This window comes from Coturnix japonica, chromosome 4 (assembly GCF_054131305.1).
Source record: "Coturnix japonica strain WE chromosome 4, WE-NBRP24, whole genome shotgun sequence".
NCBI lineage: Eukaryota > Metazoa > Chordata > Aves > Galliformes > Phasianidae > Coturnix > Coturnix japonica.
This window is the reverse complement of record NC_140666.1, coordinates 58,845,892-58,867,796: the sequence shown is the minus strand read 5'-3', so window position 1 is coordinate 58,867,796 and position 21,905 is coordinate 58,845,892. Positions and strand designations below refer to the sequence as shown.

The 21,905-nt window shown below is 40.4% G+C and overlaps 1 protein-coding gene across 4 annotated transcripts in view; it reads right to left on the bottom strand.

Moving 5' to 3' along the window:
• LOC107313584 (N-deacetylase and N-sulfotransferase 4) overlaps positions 1 to 21,905 on the bottom strand; it is a 104,852-nt gene that overhangs the window by 4,309 nt on the left and 78,638 nt on the right. For all 4 annotated transcript variants that reach the window (XM_015861948.3, XM_032444373.2, XM_015861949.3 and 1 more), the window contains 8 exons: positions 14,466 to 14,648; positions 12,066 to 12,162; positions 10,249 to 10,372; positions 8,170 to 8,344; positions 6,878 to 7,048; positions 5,114 to 5,223; positions 1,229 to 1,331; positions 409 to 936 (listed from right to left, as the gene is read on the bottom strand). In XM_015861948.3, coding sequence (XP_015717434.2) covers positions 817 to 936; positions 1,229 to 1,331; positions 5,114 to 5,223; positions 6,878 to 7,048; positions 8,170 to 8,344; positions 10,249 to 10,372; positions 12,066 to 12,162; positions 14,466 to 14,648 — 1,083 coding nt within the window. In that variant the 3' untranslated portion in view covers positions 409 to 816. The remainder of the gene's footprint in view (positions 1 to 408; positions 937 to 1,228; positions 1,332 to 5,113; positions 5,224 to 6,877; positions 7,049 to 8,169; positions 8,345 to 10,248; positions 10,373 to 12,065; positions 12,163 to 14,465; positions 14,649 to 21,905) is intronic.

The following is a 21,905-nucleotide window of genomic DNA, read 5'->3' as shown; positions in this document are numbered from 1 at the left end:
AGTCCCATCAAGATGAAAGTCAGTGAATTTCATTGAGATCTAAGAGAAGAGCCACCTTGCTGAGCGGTACGTCAACAATATGTGTAACTCGGTAAATAAGGATATATCTTCTTGTGAAGCAGTAAAGTATGCAACAGCAGTAAGAACACAGACTGCTAGGACAGGAAACCCACAAGAATAGGTCTAAGATCATTTGGTACAACCATCTGGCCTTGAAGCAAGAGGTAAGAAGAAAGAGCAAGAGACAAGAAGCTAGCCTACCTCATTCAGTGGCAAAAACAACAGTGTTAATACTGCATATATCATAAACATGAGGGACTCTGGCTGCAGAGTTCTCAACTCCCCTATGAAATAAAAGGAAAACTTGGAGTGTGATTGAATGGAAAAAACCAATAGGAGTCAACCAACCTCACAATCCAGCGAGAGATGTTCCCATCCTTTGGTTGTGTCCTGACAGACTGCAATTTGTCATTATACACTGAAGTCAATCTGTCCTACACACAGTTTCTGGTACTTTCTGGTGAACAGAGGGACTAGACTATGCACGAATCCTGTTCTGGGTAAAGAGTAATGCCACGTAGCTCCATGTTATTTCCTGGAAGCTGACAAAAGGGGTTGATGCTAATAACTGTCAGCGCGTGCATATAAACACTTGTTGGGTTTTTTTATTCTTTTCTATTTTTTTTTTAAAATTTTTATTTTTTAAAGAAAGAGCATTATTCACGAGGTCCTCTACTGATGATCACAGGTAAGTTGGAGAAGCAGGGGTTTCACGGTGAAGGAAATGATCCTTGGCTGGTCCCCTGCCCTTGTGTGCTACCTGACCTTCTGCAGCTCCTGTCTCAGCCAGGACGGCAGGGGCTGCCCCAGCCTGTGCAGCAGCTTAGACAGCTCCACGTTGTGCTCTCGGTAGTAGCTTGACAGGAAATCTCGAGACTGTGAGGGGGGAAACAACACAAGTAGTCAGACAAGAGGGCTCACCTTGCACAAAATGGTGGCAGGCTTGTGCTTCCATATAGTGGGGTGTCTGATAGCTATGCCTGTCTCCTAGGGAGAGCCTTTTGTAGGGGTTCATACTATTTGGAGATCACTGAGAAATTTTGGGTTTTAAGTATACCAAGCCAATGATTTTATTTTATTATTACTATTTCTAAAGTGCTTGCTCTAGGATTCAAACACAGCACTTGTATTAAAAATACACTAACTTAAATCTCTGTAAAGCCTTTACCTCTTGGTCCATGGGTGGGTATTTTCGACCTTTGCTTTTCCCCAGGCACTTTGTTTTCCCTCCTTCCAGTAACTGGCACCAAAAGCCCTTCTGAGGGTCAAACCTATAAAGTATTATAATTATATGTAAGATTTAATTACAGAAGAATCTCACAGCTACTATAATATCAGAGTTAGCTAACAGTTATGGCTGCATGCATCTCTAGATGACGTAAATAGTGAGAATGGAGTGGGAAGTAGCTTTCCTCTCATGAAAGCTCTGGGAATTTAATATTTTTCCCAAATTCATTTTGACAGTGGCTCAAGGCAATAAGATTTTTGTATTTACCAGTGCTATCTATTTTCTATGCTACTAGCCCAGCATACAGAGTATATGTTTCAAATGTAGAGCTACAGGATACCAGTCATGGTTCTGAAGGACAACCTCAAAGATCTTCCAGACCGTCACTCATATTTGGTAATATGGTTTTGATCAGAGGTGTTATCCATGTCAGATCCAAGCAGGATCAATGCTTACATTTTTATCAGTTGACAAAGAATAAAGAAACCTTTGTTGGAGAATTACTGACCAGCTCTTTTCCTGAAAGTACGTACACTGTATTCTCAAGAGCATTCTCATTTTACTCAAGAAAAGTGCTCCACATGGCCAGTAGGAGCTGATAATATTGTAGGTCAGTACTGTTAATGTGAAAGAGGTTAAAAAGAGCAATCTGATATATTTTGCAGACTTTGGCAGACACAGACTCAATCCTTAAGTATATTTCTAAAGTACGTGTGTGATTGGAGTATGAAATGATAAGAAATCCAATATAAAAATGTTTTATGTTGTTTTTTTGAGTGAAACAAGTAGCGTTCATGTTTTCTGACAGAATTACTTTTTTTTGCTGGTAATTGAACTCCACCTGAGAAGCTGGTTGTTCCGTATCGTTAGGCCTAAGTATCACTTCCATTCCAAAGAAGGCATTAAAATATAAACATTGTCTTAACAATATCATATGAAATATGCAATTTGATTTTGATGTCTAAAATTCAAAGATATAGGAATCTTAGATGAAGACATTAAAGCACATACTCACTAAGGAATGAAAAATACACAGTGTTAAGTTTTGAATTTATTACAGTGGGACTTGCAGCACACATAATGTTTGTTTCTGCTATTCAGCAGATGTTTGAGAAGGATGAAGTATAATTGCCTGGAACATGGAGTTAATTAGTTACAGACTACCTTTCTGCCCTGGATCTGTCCATATGACATGGGCATAACTGTGATTTGGGGCTGTACAGTACTGAACTAATTTCTGGAGAAGAGTGAACCTTCTTCATATTTTTTTTTCTTGCCCAGCCTATTATTGTGAGCCTGGCCCTTGTTTCCTAAATTGTTTCAGTAGCTGTATCAATTAAAAATAAATCACTGGTTAAATGGGTATGTTGATGATAGAATCCTTTCTACTTTGGCCTTCTCCTTCTGCTCATTACATACAGAAGCACGTTAGCTGGCTCGCACTAATTTCCCAAGAGAAGAAGTAATATAGTATGTGACATAAATGGAAAACTACAAAACCATGCCCCAAACAATATTTCTGCCTCAGACTTAGCATATTGAATAGTATTAAAGGAATGTATAAGTTTATATAGTAGAAGAGAGGGCTTTTCTGGATAGAGGAAAAGGCATCCCAGACTTAATTCAAACTATTGTGTCCAGGTATTACAAAAATCTCAGGGCTCCTGTAAACATAATTGAGTAGAACAGAAACATGTGGGAACTTCATGAAACACCATGGACTTCTTTCCTTCTCCTAGCACTTTGCCTGGTGATCACAGTGTTTTCCTAACAATGTTACGTGTTAAGTCCTTGCAATATTTGTTCGTTTCCCATTTGGTTTTTACTTCTTCAACAGGATGAGAGTGTCCTCATGTGTGGAAGAGATGGTGATCCTGTTGGCAACCCAGTGCGATATGCAAAGAATTGCATTCCTTGTTCTGCTCACTCTGCATCTTGAGAAGGGGCTGGTTCTCTGGTCCCTGCATGAATATTACTCTCCCATGAGATGTTTATGCACTCATGATTGATAATGAACTTATCACTCTCTAGCATTTGCAGGACTGGATCCTTAGGCTGCTTTGTGATGACTTTAAAAGAGTGTAGTATGCAGTTATTAGAGAGTAATGACTAAGAATTTTCCTATTACATTGACTGTTCTAAGATAAAGTCACTACATCATTTAATGCATTTTCATTTTCCATTCCTAGTCTTTACAGAGGTGTGGGCTTCCATCACACATTTACATTCTCATGTGAATGCATGGTAAATGCATAATTTTATAGACCTTTTTGCAATACATTTTTTTCTGTTCAAAAACATAGGAGATGCCAAATTTTTCCCTATATGTTACTCTTCTGATTTTAATTTAGTTACAGAAAGGAAGCCATATGCATGTAGGTGTGTATTATTAGAGCAAAGCAGAAGGCCCTGCAGATGTGTAGCAGCAGCTGTTTGAGCATCAGTAGTTCAGCTGTATTTTCTCCACTTCAGAAACTTAAAAAATCACATTTTGAAATCCAAAACTTCTCCTCTAGAAAAGTATTTTGTCAGAGAAATGTCTCTGAGAGTCAAAGAACAGCAGACCCTCAGCTCTCATTTCATGCCTGCAGTTTAAATAAGTATAACCCTCCTACCAGAGGCAATACTGAAGACAAATTGTAGGTGGAGAAGAAACAGTGTGAGGCCAGAGGGGCCTCAATGGCCTCATTTTTCTGGCAGTTTTCCTGTTGCCAGTATGCAGGAAGGGAAGGCAGATGCTCTCCCTTGTGCCAACCCCTCTGTCATGGGCTAGGAACAGCCTTGATCAGGGCACAAGGCTTCTCAGCCCACGAATGTGCCAGGACTCCTCCAGTGCAGCTCTGCTTATGATGACAAGATTCTCACACAGAGATGTTCAGTGCAAAAGCTTCTTACAATTTGCTGTCGGACTAGGAGGGTAGAGATAAATTCAGCCCACTCCCGCCTCCACAAAGACTCTGCCTTCCTGCAGGGAATTGAAACATGTCAAAGAGAGAGTGCCACACAGGCCATTAATCCCCTTTTCTGGGGAAAGTCTTATCCTCTGGGTGGCAAGGATGAGAAATATGATCCAGGCTCATCATAGCTGCAGTCACTAGTTCCAAGCCAGAGGCTGCAGGCAGTCAATCAAAAGGCTTCCACTCTGTGTAAGGACCTTGATTTGGGCTCCTGCAGAGCACCTCCAGTTGCAGAGCTGGCACCCCAGGCGACAAAGGGTTCCCAGGTTCACATGAAAATCTGAGCTGCCTCCGTATCTCAGGCTGAGGTCTGCAAGTAGTGCTTCATAACTGCACCCAACTACCAGTGTACAGACCAGATCTATCCATGCCATTTGCCTGAATGCTGCCAGGGAAAAAGGCAGCAGAAATGGCCCAACCACAACCATCAACATTGTGATTTGCAAATGTGTGCTGAGCTTGTACATGCACAACTTACATTGACTGAACCCACATTTTAATCATTACAGCTAGGAAAGCAGCACTAGAGTGAGAGAAAACATCTTGGGCACCTGTGGTTTAACACTCAAATGTGGCAGACAATCTTTACATAAATTTGGCCCTTCTTTCTGTGCCTAATACAAAATAATGAGCTACCATTTGCTTTGTAGTGTGAAGTAGAATTTTCACATAGTAATGTATGCAACCTTGCAAGTAAATTCTGCAATGTATATATTCAACTTAGGGGAAAACCGAATGCATCTTAAACACAACTTTGAAAAAATAATGCTTTTTTCTTTGTTTTTCTTGTGAGTTTTTGTTATTGTTTGCAATTAATGATGTACTAATCTTTGATTCCATAGGGCAGATGATAAAGAAACAGACTCACGTTAGAGCTTCAGAGTAATTATAGTGAGGAGAGACTCCAAGAAACTTCTGCACTTCATCCATCACAGTAGCTGGGTCACTTCTTAGCTGCTGCCCATCAATAATTAGCAACTGTAGGGATAAATGTGCCAGTCAGTTAGAAACAGGTTGAGGTTAAAGGAAGGAATAACATTATTTCCTTCTTGTTCAGAAGAGTTAAATCTCACAAAACTAACCCAAGTACCAAATAATTCTGAGTCAGAAAGATAAGGAAGGAATGCAAAGATGTTGCAAGGGTTTACAGTGTGTCTGTAGGAAGTCTGGCATGGAATATGAAAAATGATAGAATGCTTATATCTTAGAATTAAATGTTCAGAAGCTAAACAATTAAATGTTCAAAACTGACATTGCGGCTGTTTGTTTCAGAATTACCACCAGCCTTGCAAAATTGTTAGCAAAGATCGCTCTTCTCTCTCTCTCTTTCTCTTTTCTTTGTTAAATTTAGAATTGTCATGATGCAAAGGTACATTGACCTCCACAAGCAAATATTACGAGTATGTATCAAAAGTCTCCCAGAGAACCAAGAAGCATTGCTAATAACTATTCTGGACAGACGTGTTTTATATTTATCATGAAGGCTTATTATGAATTATTAAGTTTTTGAGTGCTCAGGCTGAGTGAATGCACATTACTGAGTGCCCATTAGTAAGCACTGTGAGTGCACTCTCTGCGCACCTTATTAAGAACGAGTACATTTTGTTGTGCATCTTGTAAAATTAATCACTACAACTATGCAACGTGAGTGGTTACCAGTTTTACAAGAAATATGTCAGTGTGCCCCTGCATGTTTAATAAGAGGTGTGCATTTGCTTCTTGCTGTTGTAGGAGAAGTGGAGAAATCTGCATGAGAGATGGCAGCAGCCCAGCCCAGAAGAAAAGAGAATAATGAACACAGGTAATGGGCCATGGGACATGTGGTAGCATGTGCATGCTCCAGATTTCCCAGGACATACATGCTTATTCTTTAAATACCCTTCAGTATACATAGTATGTTAGCAATGGACCATGTACACAGGTAAAGAATGGCCCTGTTGTGTAACACTAAAGCATTTGGGAGTCACCATCCCTAGACATATTCAAGGAAAGGATAGATGTAGTACTTAGGGACACAGGTTAGTGGGCAATATTGGCAGTAGGTGGACAGTTGGTTTGATAGTTTGGATGATTCTGTGATTCCTTGATATTGGTTAGGCCTATACATTTACATTAAATGTTCATAGAAAGGTTTGATAAAGACAATGCAATAAAACATCTGAAGGAAGATGAAGCAAAAGAAAGAATTTCTGCTCTAATACCGAGGAATGCTAATTCCCTATCAGCATCAATGTGAAATTTTCTATGGAACAAAGTAAGTGGGATGGGGAGTTAAATTTGTTTTTTGAAAAATGCCTTGGCATTTTCTGGATTAATTTGGCAAAACTTCCAACAGTGTTTCATGCTACAAATGCTTGTTTCTCAAGATTCAGAACCCTTGGCTATCCTGAAGGAAGGTCCTAAGTCACTCATCGAGTCCATGTGGCTACAGGCCATAGTTTTCCTGTTGCATCTTAACCAACAGAAGACAGAAAAATCAAAATATTTATGATAAATGCTCTCATACTGACAAATCTGCACTTCCTAATGGCTAAGAGTTCCAGTGGGAAGCATCCCATTACTTCTGTCAATGAAGCCAATACTCATTGCAGGAACTTCTGCAACCTTGGTGAAGTAACAGATTGGAAGTTACCTGTGAAGCTGGATAGTGAGTTAGCCATCGTTCAATGTGGACAGCATACCATCCAGGTGTCAGACACCTCTTCGCGAGAGTCCTTATCTCTGTGGGTGCCCAGGGGCTTGACGTAATGACTTCATAAAAATTGAATTTCAGGGCAGTGGGGTCCTCATGAGAGCGCTGATGCTAATGGGAGATATTTAGTCACACATCACTATGACTCTGAAGATTAAGCCATGATCAAAGAGAAAAAGATGAATAAATTGCTCTGGTACTTCTAACTCCCACAAAGAGCAAAATCACGATTCCTTACGGCCTCCTTCCCAATACATCCTATAACTCTCCTCAGAAGGCAACGACCTCAGTTCAGATTTTGCAGTGTGTGAAAGATGGAGTTTGTGCCTGCCCTTCTCTGCACCTCTGTCAACTCCAGGCTGGAGCCATGGGTGAGAGAAGAGCTGAGGAGATGCTCTGCCAAAGGAGATCCAATGTTTTACTGTTCCACATCTCACATTAGCCTTTCTACAGATACAAATTAGAAAGGGTGTAAATTGCAGCCCTAAGCCACTTTTTATTTCTTGTAAAGCAGCATCAGAAGTGTTGTACTTTATGCTTATTGTAACATTTTCTGTGTCCATTTTAACCCTTTTTTTAGTATATTATTCATTTCTGAACCTATACCATATTTTGCATACTAAAATATCTGTATAAAAAATAGTGTACAGACTTTCTTATAGAAAGGTATGGACATGATAAAAGGCAAGAAGGAGCATCCTAGAGTTTCCTCAGAAAAGTAATATGTTTTGTTTTATTTCCACAAAAAGAAAAAAATCTTCAGCCCCACTCTTCAGATGCATCTCTTTTCAGCTATGAGGAATCTTTAGAAGACATTACATATATTTGTACACTACTCCATATTACTCAACTTGCAAGACAGAGGGCTAGATGAGGAACCAGATTCTCAGCATAAAAGCTCTGATTTTTAGATAGGCTATGCTCATTTTCCCCCATGCATCTCCCTGGGCGAGGAACATTGCTTTTCCTCTATGTAGTGTCAAATGTAATTGAGATTAATATGCTTGTTTACAGCTAGTGGCAGCTCTGTGCTGAGAAGTTTCATCATTTATGACACTAGTGTAACAGGTGCCAACTGCAAAAGCTGGCATTCAGCATCCTTCCAGTTTTACACTGTGCAAATGCTGTGCAATAAATCCTATTCTTACTCAAGGGAAAAAATTCCCACTGATGGTGGTCATCATGCCCCGCAGTTGATTTCACTGTCTGTTTCTCGAAGGCAAGGTCCATACCTGATACCAAGAATAGGCACGGTCAGATGGGTCGATGAGGATGGTGATGATCTTGGCCTTTGGGATGAGGGAAGCTGCTCGTTTAGGAGCTTCCTCAGAATGAAAATAGTTGGCACTTTTTTCAAAGAGAAGGTTGGTGGTGGTATTGGAAGGAGTGGGGAAGAAATCCATGTACCTGGGAGGTAAAGAAATTAATTAGAATTAAAAGGGTCATATGCATCTGCATCTCATTTCATGGTAGGTCAAAAAGTAGATTTTCAGACATAATTCATAACAAGCAAAATTAAATTTCTCAGCTCATTCCAGAACCGGAATAGGGGGAACAGATTTTGGCTCTTGGATGGTACTGGTAATAGCTAAATCCTGCATGAAGTCAGGTAATTAGGTTTTCCCCTTGATGGATGGGATTCTTCTAATAAGTTCAGTGTAACAAGGAAATCTTTTGCCAGTTCAGTTTTAGCTAGAGAAAAAAAAGAGAAGCTTCAAAATGCAAACCATTTAGTTTTAACATTGTTGAAATATTTCATCTTTGAACTGACAAATCTTTTAACCATTTTCAGAAAGCAGGATTTCAAATTTTGGCTTTGATTATCTTTTCCACTGAAAATTGATTTGAAGTAAAAATGAATAGCATAGAAAGTTTAATCCAAAGGCTGAAGAATTCAAATCGAGGCATTTTTTCGTCTCGTTAGTTTGGTTGAGTACTCCAGAAACTTCAGTTTTGATGTGACTAGCTGTATTTAAGTACTGTCTATTGAAACAAAGTATGTGGGACATTAACCTGTGTGCAAAACTCTACTGAACTTTGAGCCTAGCAGCCAATCCCATTGAAATTTGCCAGAACAGGTGCCAGCAAGGCCAGCTTCTTTGTGTGCACAGTGCAGCAGAGCAGAGACTCACGGTCTCACATGGCTTTTAGGGAATGAAGGCTGGTTCATGGGGCTCCACAGCACTTCAGCCCTGCAATGCTGGGAGCCAAGTCCCGATCCATCAGCCCTGCTCATCCCACTCTTTCTCCTCCTTGTTTAGTATATCACATACTCTGTGATATCTATCTGTGAGCTCTTCCCTTATGCACTATGAAAAATAAATGAGAAGTATTTCTTTCTCCTCCTTTTTCTTGACACTTTGGAAAAGATTGATCTGTTCCTGTATAATGTGATGCTTGTCTTGTATTTGGGTTTTCATAGGAAGATGAGGAGTGTCGTTCCCCATGGAAACAAAAGCCTTACTAATTTTTTTTTCTTAAGCAAAACAATAAAAGCAATGTTTAAAATTTATGAGAGGAGAATCAGCTGAAAATCTTTATGGAGGGCTTTTTTTTCTTCTCACGAGAAGCCGAATTTTACTTAATTAAAAACACTGTAGAAAAAAGGTATAATTCATCCCTTTCAAAATACATAGTTATGAGAAGACAGAGATATTATTCAGAAAACAGCCATTGTAATTGTGCTTGCTATTGTATTCATTTGTGAAAAGAATAAGAAAATTGTTACTGCAATACTCCTGTGAAGAAAGGTTGAGGGAACTGGGCTTGTTTATCTTGGAGAAGAGAAGGCTCCAGGGAGACCTCATTTTGGCCTTCCAATATTTGAAAGGAGTATATAAACAGGAGGGGGAATGGCTGTTTATGGCGGTGGATAGTGATAGGACAAGGGGGAATGGTGTTAAACTAAGACAGAGGAGGTTTAGGTTAGATATTAGGAGGAAGTTTTTCACACAGAGGGTGGTAAAGCACTGGAACGGGTTGCCCAAGGAGGTTGTGGATGCCCCATCCCTGGAGGCTCTGGGATGTGGCTCTGGGCAGCCTGGTCTGGTGGCTGGCAACCCTGCACATAGCAAAGGGGTTGAAACTAGATGATCATTGTGGTCCTTTTCAACCCAGGCCTTCTATGATTCTATGACATGATTAAATGACATGATTAAATGTCTTACCATTGGAAGTAAGATTCTTGTTCTGTCTGATAATGCCAAGCATAACAAATTAATCCAGTACTTATATAGAATGCTCCTGTTATTGTATCATTGTGATTCAGCATGTTTTAATAATGAATAGTTTATTTTTGTTATTTTTCTTACCAGTCAATTCCTTTGTGATAATTGTTCCCATTGAAGAACTGAACTTCTTCGAAAGTTTTTGGGCTAGGGAGATTACTGATGATAGAAGGATGCATCAGAAGAAATAAATAAAGTGCTGTTGTTCCTACAGCAACACAGAGATGTTATTAGGATACATTAAAAAAAAACAACAGACAACTACCACTGACTTAATTGATTTAAAAAAGTACTTCTAACTCAGTTTATACTGAGATCTACCGGAAAATCAGAAAGCTTTCCTTTACCTTTTTGTGAAAGGGGTATGTAGGAACAAGCTACTTCCAGATGAAGTGGGGAATATGTGTAGATTTTTTCTGTGCTTAGTAAACTTTTCTCATTTCTGGATTCTGAATTCTGCTTTCTGAGACAGTAATGATACTGTTGTGGGTGACATTGCTTTTTTGACTTTGTTAGCCCAGTGATGGAATTTGGCCTGAACATGTTTGTTTTTAAATTGTATACATGCACAAAAGTTTTCCTAAGTAGTAATTCTGCAATTATGCTTCTCTTGCTCCCAGAACAGCACTTTTTTCCTCTGTGCATTTCTCCTGGTGGGGGGAGGGGGAAGCGGGGTCTGCTATTGAGGAATAAAAAGTCTATCAAGGACACACAGTGTTTTTCGTTTGCACTGTCTACCTGCCAACAAACCCACAAGTAATAAGTGTGCTTTAAAATCCCCATAATTTTTTGTTGTTATTTATTGGTTAGAAAAAACAAGCAGAAATGTTATTCAATACAAAGTGAAATTTCTGGAGAATGTGTCTTCCAAATTACTCTTCAAAGATTTTATGCTATGCAAGCTATCACTGGACCATGAATTAAGACCTTCTGCCTCTTTGTCACTGTCACAGAATCTCTATATAATCTTGGGTTATTCATTTATTTCCCCACCTCAACATACACTTTCTGTAAAATGTCAACAACAATAACAGCTAGCTTGGGAATGGGAATATGTGGTTAATTTAAATAATGCTGAGACCCCCAAAGGAAGCCTGCAAAGAGGTAAATGTGTTCACTGACAATTAGGGTCTCAAACAACGAAGAAACAATTTGTCAAAGAACTTAATAACAAACTTAACTTATGGCACCCTGACAGCATATTTCTTTATGGTGGGTGTTTGCACTGCCTTTTCCTGCACTGTTTTATTACCAGTCGGTGGAAGTCAGCAGTGAAATTAGATGTGCACAGCCATCAAGTACCAGCTCTGAAAGTGCCACAACACTCTACTTCAACAAGGCAGGTGCACACATAGATGCTTGTGGCTTGGATGGGGCTGCCATCAGCAACTGTGTTTTCCTGGGGATGCTGGGATTTCTGCCCTTTGGCTGCCAGCAAGAGTCAGCTCTGGATGAGCAAATGAGAATGAGCTCATGCTTCTTCCCAAAAGCAAATCAACCAGAAGTTACTGCCAAAATAATCCATCCTCATATCTTATAAAGTGTCTTCAGTTTTTGGAAAGAAGATCATAATTGAAGGCAACAAATAAATCATAATCTGAGCCTTCCCTGTTCAAACAAATACAACATTGGGAAAGATTAACAATACCCAATAGAATAGACACCACTGGGAAATTGTGGTGCCACTCCCTTACCAGACTTCTGATAGCAGTGGCTGGTAGTGGAAAGAGAATGCAATATTACCATTCATACCATTCTCTCTCACTGTTGGAGGTGGAGGAGTTACTATCTGAATCCCATATGGACGAGGAATTCATTTTCTACAGCAGGGAAATTGTCTGTTTACAAACATATACACAAATCTGGGATTTGGTTTAGATTACAAATTCATTGTTTCTTACCTGTTTTCTGGGGTCCTATCACAAGAAATTTGGGCAGGTGGTCACAAGTTTTGTCTCTGGGCCAAATATCTCTGTGTCGTTTGTCATCACATGGATTCTGAACAAGAACAGAGTTGTGGCACATTGTGACAGAGACATCCTAAACAGTTTACGTGCATATGAGACTTTGAAGAATCTAAATCTTACACACTAATACCAGAGCCTTACATAAAAATAGTAAAAAAACCCAAGGTATTGCACTTGGGTTGAAGCAGTCTCAGATATGTGTAAAGACTGAAAGAAGAACTAATTGAGAGCAGCTGAAAAATACATGAAAAGCTTGACAAGAACCATCAATGCATGCTTGCAGCCCAGAAAACAAACTATATTCTGGACTGCATCAACAGAGGGATGGCCAGAAGGGAGAGGGAGGTGATTGTCTGCCTCTGTTCTGCCCTTGTGAGGCCCCATCTGGAGTCTTGTGTCCAGGAATGAGGCTGCCAGTACAAAAAGGATTTGGAGCTGTTGGAGCAGGTGCAGAGGAGGGCCACAGAGATTGTCAGAGGACTTGAGTGCCTATGAAGAAAGACTGAAGGGAGCTGGGCTAGTTCAGCCTGGAGAAGAGAAGGCTCTGTGGAGACCTCGTTGTGGCCTTCCATTACTTAAAGGGAGCTTTCCAGTACCTAAAGGGAAGATTTAGGTTAGATGTTAAGAGGAAGTTCTCCATGTGGAGGGTGGTCACAGACTGCCCAGAGAAGCTGTGGAATGTCCCATCCCTGGAGGTGCTCAGAGCCAGGTTGTATGGGGCCCCAGGACATCCTGATCTAGTGGGTGGCAGCCCTGGCCATGGCAGAGGGGGTTGGAACTAGATGGTCTTTGAGGTCCCTTCTAACATGGTTCATTGTATGATTCCATGATTCCCATAAGATTTTATTCCGCACAGATATTGAGGTCATTGGTAGGAATCCCTGGAAACCCTTCCATTGTACTGGGCAACAAAGTTTCCAGGTATACAGAGATGAAGCTCCTTGATAACTTTCAGGACTGGTCCTTACAGGGCCCCAGTGAAATCAGGAAAGCTGAACAGCTCTGTGAAACCTTGAAGTATTGGTTTCAAAATCCACACCTTATGAGACTACCGTGTTTCCTTCTCTTTATTAGTTTGGTGCTTTTCATCAGCTCAGAGCCTGTGGGCATTTAGGCAAGCATGTGTGTTGTCCTTATGACAAAAATTAAATGTGTGTATAATGGTTTTACATGACTGAGGATTAAGTTCAGTCATTAGAGGAAAAAAAGAAAAAAAGAAAAATAAAAGAAATATTAAACCATTGATTTAATCAAGTTTTCATTTGAAGTTAAAATGGAAACCTCTGTTTGAATAGCTTTGAGGCATTACTTTCAAAGGTGATGAAATGGTTTCAGATGCACAGTACTCTTAGTACCAATTTTAATTTACATAAGAACCCAAAAGGAAGGCAGAATAGAAATGTAGGATATTACTCATCATCATCTTAGCTTTTTACTCTCCATGAATGCAAAATAAAAGTGTGTGAACAAAAGACCCCACAGGAAAGGTAAGGACTTATCCTGCTTTTGGATAGTTTTGTCTGGTAATAGGAGATACAGTTTGCTAGTAAAGAAAGTCAGCAAAATATAATGGAGTAAATCATTAAATGATGTGAATCACTGCAGCTCCACTAAACTCAATGGGAATATTGCCGATTTATACTTCTTTTGCATCTGGGCCAAAAATAATAGCAAGATTTTCTGCTCCTTTGTATGAGCATAAGCCTGATAAAACTGCTAGCATCTCAATGGTGTCACTCTGGATTTAAGCCCGCATAGCTAAAAGCACAGTGTGGCACATCATATTCTGAGTAAGAGAAGAGTCAGACATGTACAACAACTGGGAAATTAACAGTGTAGAGATTACAAGCAGCACTGTTGTGCATTTGCAACAGAGATAGAAAATAGGCATTTGTGGGATGAGTGGAAACCCTTTTCCTTTCCTAAAACAGCAGCCCATTCTACAGCATTGACCCCTCTGTCCCTCCCTTCTCCTCATTTCTTTGGTGAAGGAGGTTCAAATGGTATGAAATCCTTGCAGCTGCTTGCAGTGATAGGCACAATGGACCTGTGCTGTTTGCCTTGGGGTAGCTCTTGCTATGGGCTGTCTGCACTCATCTTACTGGCAATGCACTGTAACTAGTTAACACACTGTGATGCATCAGCAAACCTGCAGATAAAAGGGGAAGGAGCTTTCGCACATGTAGTTGCTTTTAACATGCCTGATTTGGGGTGAGTTGAAAAAGTACTTTTTAATGTGAAGCAGGCTTTTTACTTTTTGTTTTTATTTTTTATAAGAACAGATTCTTTTCGACAAGCAATGTAACTGGAGGCCAGAAGAGGTCAGGACATTACCTGCCAAAGGGGGTCCGTCTGCTCAGGGAAGAGCTCAAAGTACTTGTGTGCCAGCTGGATGGGTGGCAGTGTCTGCAATTGCAGGTTGGTCGAGCTCTTCACAAAGTTGGCCAGGTTTGAGAAGGTGTACAGCCCCAGGCGGTCATTCCCATAATTAGACAAATGGGTCATGAAGATGCTGATCTGGGAGAGCAGAGAAACCTTTCAGTCAGAGCAAGGGCAGGCATGACAAACTCTCTCACAGACACTCAAAAACAATAGAAGAGGAAAATGTTAAGCCAGTCCTACTTCCCAACCTCTCTGCCAGCTTCAAGTCTAGACATAGTCACATGTGTGCTATGTCTTCAAAATCCCCCCTCTCACCTCAAAGACTCCCTGTCTCCGTTCAGGAGATGTATTCAGGGATTCTTTATTCTTCCATTTTGATTTCTTTTTTCAAACTGCATCAAAGTTGTTTCTTGCACAACCCCTGCTTGCTTCCTTATCCCTGCACCAGGGCCTATGAGTTCAAGTCATACACACGGCTGGGCCCACCACCAGTTTCCTGGAGCATCAGCTCTTGCTCCTCAGTAAAGCATTAATTTCAGAGCTGCAATTTCCAGGACTAACACTACAATCTGACAAATTGTCTGCCTCCTTCAAACTGAATCTAAAACTAACACTAAAATCTGACTAATAGACTGTCTCCTCTAACTGGGTTGGCCAGTTTGTTTTAAATGGTGTGGCTGTAGAAAGATAAAATATTCGGAAATGTAAAACTTTCAAGCATTTATAGGTTATGATATCTCAAGTAAATATCAGTGCCATTGATTTCTTATTAAAGACAATAAAACTTCTGTCTGTTTATCAGTCTTTTTATAGTTCTCCTTTGCATGGAAAATTTGCTTTGTAGATCTCATCATTTATTTCCCAAAGATAAAGAGAAGAATTTGTAAGAATAATGTGCAGAATATATTTCCAAGTATTTTCTTTATATGAAGTGATTAAACTCAGTTTCAGTGCTCTGAAGGCTCCAGTTTATCTGTAGATTGTGATTATTTAGCTTTCTGAAGAAGCTGTCAAACAGGGTATTGTTACTTAGCTGTTTTGCTCAGTACACTGGCCTCAGATATGGTGCACAGTGACAATAGAATTTAATTACACTGTTACAGAGAAATAGCATCATATTGATAATTAGTGTATATGTATATTTATCTATATAAAACCATATCATACTTTAAGGAAGCCTTAATGTGAAAAGTTAGGGGTATAATGACAGTTTACAGCAAACCTCAAAACGTGGTGGTGGGAGAAATGGTATATTGCCATCCTAACTCAATGCAAGAATTTTGGGGAAGGTAAAATAGAGCACTGGCTTTGTGTACTCAGTGGTCAGCTGGTAATGCATCCAGAGTCCATAAGTGTTTCGCTTTTCCTCATGTCTTGTGTGCCTATTACAACTGTGACAGATGAAGAATCCATACAAGGGCAGTGTTTCTTTACATATGAAGCCCTCCTTTATGTGAAGTTTGGAATATCTTCACATGCGAGGTATTTATGGATGACCTTTAATGAGAACACTTCTTCATGCTACACTGAACTCCTGAAGCCCAAAAGCAAAATGTGGTCTGAGCCAGACCCTCAATGAAGAAAAAGAACAATGCTGAGCAACAAATGTTCTGAAAGGATCACGTTCCACCACACTGACAGTGTGTTCTGTTCTTGCTTTCTACAGCCAGCTCACATGCACACTACAGCTAACAAACCAAGATCCATTTGCTTTCAGGTTGGTTTGGACTTAGGAGAGGGGAATAGGCTTAGCACTCCATTTCCTAGCTTTTTTGTGCCTCATTTGAGTTATGAAGCTGGGCTGTTAAGCCTTGGGAGTGTTTGGTTGAAGACTGAGAAGAGAAATGACCAGTGTGCTAAACCCCTTAGGCTACCTGCATTAGCCCATGATGCAGCTCTGTAGGCAGGGATGAGTGTATGCATCTGTAGGATCTTTTAGGTTCTGGAACACCTGAACGGGAAGAGATTAGTCACCAGTAGTAGGGACTCCTGGTTCACAAGCTGCTTGCTTTACAACTGGATACCTAAGGCCAGGTGAGTCTCCTTTTGGATTATTAGCAAGGGGGACTGATAACAAAGCTGAAGGCTCATGGCATTGGGTGTGAGTTTACAAAGTCCTGTGTGGGCTATAAGAAGGGAGAGGGTAGGCATATTTTCCTCTTCTCAGAGCTGTAGTAGGAGATCTAGTATGCTTAGATCAGTGAGATTTCTGTCCCTGTCTGGTGGGAATTGTTTGTGTAATGTTTCTGTGACCTGGGAATGGAAGAGGAACATTTGTCTGCTATTTTTTGAGATCAGCCCTGGGCTTGAGCTTTGGCTGCATGGACTGTGGCCATAGTTATAGAGAGCTGTTCTGCCTTCCAAGATAATCAACCACAAGACAACAAGCCACATACTTTCCACTTCTACCACTGTGCTCTGCTACCCTGGTGCTTTTTAAGTGGCAGCCCACAGTGTTAAAAACCTACCCATTAGTGTGTTATATTATTTATGAGTATTTTAGTACTTCTCTAAGGTGAAGATTAGTAGAGCTTAAGGGAAACTGTCCATTATGGCCTATTTGCAGTGTGTTTGCGCAGTACTTGCTCTACTCCATGCAAGGTAACTTAGTCTTTGCTCTTATTCTGTTCCGAGCCATCTTTGAGAAAAGATTGGATTATTGCCTTTCCTTCCACCTGTTTTGGTGCAGATCAGAGCCTATGTATCATATGACTGAAAGTATTTAACAAAGCCAAACAATAAAATTGCTCCAGACTTCATGCTTTCTCATATGCTGTACCCAAGAAACTTATAGACAAGATAAGTTTCTTTTTTTTTTTGGTGTTTCTTTTCCTTTGAATTTCTAGTCTGCTGGCCCTTTTGTACCTGCTTCCCTATCCCCAATACAGATAAAAACAACAACAAAACAACCCACAAGTGAATCCTTTCTGGTTTACACTCCTGTTCCTGTAAACGTGATAAGTGCTTCATACAAACTATTTCGAAACAATGAAAACACTTATAGGAAATCTTGATCGAGAAGATCATCTTGTCTCTTAAGTGTTTTTTTTAAGTGCCCAAGTGTCTGTCAATGGTATTTAACATTATTGCAGCAATTTAATGTTATTGCAGCAAATAATGTAGGCACATAAATCTATAATTGCTATTTTGTTTATTTACACTTGAAATTGGGCAAGGTGTGTGCTACAATATGCCTAGAGAAGATGGAATTCAGCTTATTTTAGTTATTTAGCTTCATTAGGCTGCTGTACAGTCCAGAAGATCCTATTATCACTCCTTATGGTGTCAAGATACCTTAGATACCTCTTGATTTCTTTTGCTCCACTGATAATACTTGAAGTGGAGGATGTGAATGTGATGTATTATGCACTGATGAGACCATATCTGACTGCCATCGGTTTCCAAATATTTTGAGAGAAGTGTGGATGGTTATTAACTGATCACATTTAGAGCATGGATGGACACAAAGCTGTGTTTTCCTGCTGATGCTTCAATACGGAGCAATGTGCTGAGCAAGCACCATGCTGCTGTATGCCTTGGGGCTGGTACTGTGCTGCACAACACAGTTGCACTGCTTTGCTGGCTGTGCTGTGCTGTTTTGATCGACACAGGAGGGATTCAGAATCAGTCTTGTGGGCAGGAGTGAGGAAACCAGTGAAAACTGCTTAATATCTCTTTCTCATAACGCTCAGAGCAAAACTGGGGAATAAAAGAGAAAATACCATGTTTTTGTACTTTCCACGACAAAAAGCAAGATACAACACGGGCTGACAACAACCAGCAGCCAGCACTTCATCACAGTGGGGTAATGCTTTTCAGAGGGAGGTATGGTACTTCTTGTGCAGCAGTGCAGTACAAAGGCAATAAATTACTTCGGATTCTTGGGGCTATGGCCCTGGCTGCATGGCATTACTCTTAGGGTTAAACTAGCATAAGCAATGTGTATCAGACAAATGTGCAGAGAAGAGCTGAGTACAAGCCCTTGCTATTGACATTCAGTTTATTGACACTGGAATATGTGAGACTGGATTGGTTGTGAATTACTTTGCTTGGTGTTTTTCTCTGTGCTGTGCTAGAGCACAGACGAGAGCAATGTTCAAATGATTCTGTAGCTCGTACCAATGCAGTATCCCTTTAGCTTCGGCAGTTCACCTTTCCCTTTGTTCCTGTTACTGGGTTCACTAATAATTTGAGATCTGAAAGAGAGATAATGCTGAAAGTTTAAGTCAAAAAAGTTTTTGCTTTCCTCTTTCTGCGATCCACCCTCTGATTAGATCTTCCTTGCTGCCTCCCTCTCATGCTACACAATATGTCTTTCTCAAAATCACTTCCCCTCCTCTTTAGTCAGAGCCCTTTTTTTTAATTTTTTTTTTTTATTGAAGCATTTACTTTATTTTTTAATCTCTCATTTTATTGTATGCAGATAAGAAATATCTACAGATTTTTAGCTGAAAGCTGTGGCTTTCAAAATCTTGCATAAGAAAAGGGAATGCTGAGATTTACATTTTGCTGTTGGAAAAAATTGAGACACGGAGGGGGTGGTATGATTTGCAAAGAATTAATTGGGAGGCTAATGAAAGATTTGGAATGGAAAACCAGATAACCTTTTATCCACCTCTATGTCTGCTGGACAGAAAGACGGGCACTGTCTCTTTTGAAGAAGAGGATTGCTATCAGGTTCATTTTGAAAGGCTGGATTTCTCTGTATAAATCTAAGTAACAAATACATGGGGTCAGCATTTCAAAGTCAATGAAATTGCTTTTAAACCTGTCCTCCATTTAGGGAGAAATGAGTTAACATGCAGTCCTCTTCCCCAGAAGCAGAGGACAGCTGCTTTAGGGGGTTCATGACAATAACTTTAGCTTCTATGCATTTTTTAATTTTTTTATTATTATGTAGGTACATAAAATCTTTATGCAATCTTTAATCCTGCTTTTTGTTGTTCAACGCTGCAGCTGCTCAAATGGTTGCAGGACCAGTTGGCCCCATCTGGGATGATGGAGCTATCACTCAACAGTAAGGCAAGAGCAGCTGCTTGGAATGCTACAGCTGTGCTGGTCCCCCTGTGTGGGTTGCCCCACACAGATCTTCCAGGAGCATCCCATTTATACCTGTATTAAACAGGAATGAATAGAGGGATGTAGGCTACAGGCTGGATGGAAATCATGTTGAGGGATTGCTTCTTCTGGAGAAGAGGAGGCTCACTGGAGATCTTACTGCTCTCTGCACTGAGGTGGGTGTCAGTATCTTCTCCCAGGTAATACTGATAGAATGAGAGGGAAAGACATCAAGTTGTGGCAGGGGAGGTTCAAATTGGATATTAGGAAAAAGCTTGCTTGGAGGAGTGGTTGGGAACTGGAATAGGCTGTCTAGGGAGGTGGTGGAATCACTGTCCCTAGAAGTATTCAAGAACTGTGTACAAGTAGCACTGAGGAGCATATGGTTTACTGAACAATATTGGTGGTAGGTGGGTGGTTGGATGAGATGATGGTCTTTTCCAACCTTGGTGATTCTATGATTCTATTTTATATTTGTTAGAATTCTTTTTCCTCTTGGTTTTTGATGCCTACTCTGTTAACACTTCAAGTAGATTGTCTGTAACTTTTCTGTAAGAAAGATGTTTGAGGACAACAGCAGTCCTAAATTTTTTGGACTAACTGTGTAGTTAATCTGCAATTCTAGTGGGAAAATCATGTTTTTATTCTGTATGGCTGTGTGGGGAGAGGGAAAACAGATCTTCATAAACTCATTAATGTTGGAAAGACCAATAAGATCATCCGTTCCAACTGTCAACCCATGCCTGTGTTTGCTGTAGACCATGTTGCTCAGTGCAACATCTGTCTTCTTGAACACCTCCTTGTCTGGCAATTCCACCACCTCCTTGGGGAGCCTGTTCCAGTGCCTGACCACCCTTTCACGGAGGAAATTCTTCCTTATATCCAACCTGAACCTCCTCAGCACAACTTGTGGCTATTCCCTCTTGTCCTGTTACTGTTCACTGGGAGAAGAGACTGATGCAACCTCCTTTCAGGGAGCTGTGGAGGGCAGTAAGATCTCTTTTGAGTTCCTCTTCTCCAAACTAAACAATGTCAGTTAAGGTTGCTAACAGTAAATGAAGATTCTTTTGAGCAGTTCTTTGGGGGGCAGATAGGGTCCAATGGAAAGCAGAAGCAGAGCTGGTGGATCATTTTTCTCTGCCTTTGGTGGAATCTCTACTTTTGGTAGTGCTTTTAATTCAGTTGATGCAGATTTTACTTCATCTGGTTCACTGGGGCATACATGTCTTACTTCTTTCTCCTCTGTCATTTGGGAGCAGTGGAATGGGTAACTTCAAATCAGTACCAACTTCAACTCAAAAACTTAATGGCCGAAATACTACCACACAGAACTGCTGAGAATGTTTTACATCTCCATCTGACACGATCTAACAGAACCTACATCTTACATCTGGTTATTTACTAGCTTCTCTGCTTCTAAGTCATAATATTTGGGTAGCCTGTTATTAACAAACCTGAACCCTTGTGACCTGCGACAGCTGAGCATTCAAGCTGCTCCTCCAGAGCAGTGAAGCTGTCAGCAGCTCTCAAGCAGTTCCTGGCTGCTCCAGCAGGGAACAGGCGGCTGGCAGCTCCTGCTGTATTTCCAAGCACAGTCAGGTGACAAAACATTGTTCTTCCCCTGGCTAATCTCGCAAGCAATGGGTAATCAGTGTGAGTGCAGACCTCTAGGGGAGCACTTTGGGAGAGGATAAAGTGATATCTGGATTAGTTAGTAGGGTGAGTGGCTTGTTTCAAAACTATTAAATAGAAACCCATGCTTTTAAGTGCAGAGAAGCTGTGTTCTGTACTCCAAGTTAATGCCTTTTGTCCATCAGCACCATCTTATTTACCTATTTATGCATAATCTGGATGTTGATTTACTTTTGTAAGTGCGAAACTTATTGTAGTCTTAACTAAAAGCATTCATAGCTATGTTACAATGTACCTGAGTAACACACATTGGTTGAATTTTTTTAATATTAACAATTGCTTCATTTAGTAACGTGCAGAATGATAGTGAGAATAATTGTCACAGTGCCCAGCAGAAATAGTTTGTAAAGCCAATGCAACTACTGCAATGCCAGAAAAATTGCAGTATCTTGCTAGGAAACAGTTGCAGCAGAATTAATGCCTTTAACCTGCTTTTTTGCCTGCAAGTTTTTGAGCAATGGCTGTTTACTTGTCTCAAGAAGGCACTAGGATGCTGGTCTGCTCTAAGCCACCAATTTATATTTGCCTTTTTGGGAGGATCGTCCCAGAGAACTGCCAACCTCTGTAGATCTTGCAGTGCAGATGTGGCTTAAAGAAGAAGTTTGCAAAAGATGCAAAACTCTAGTGGGATTTTTACCCTGG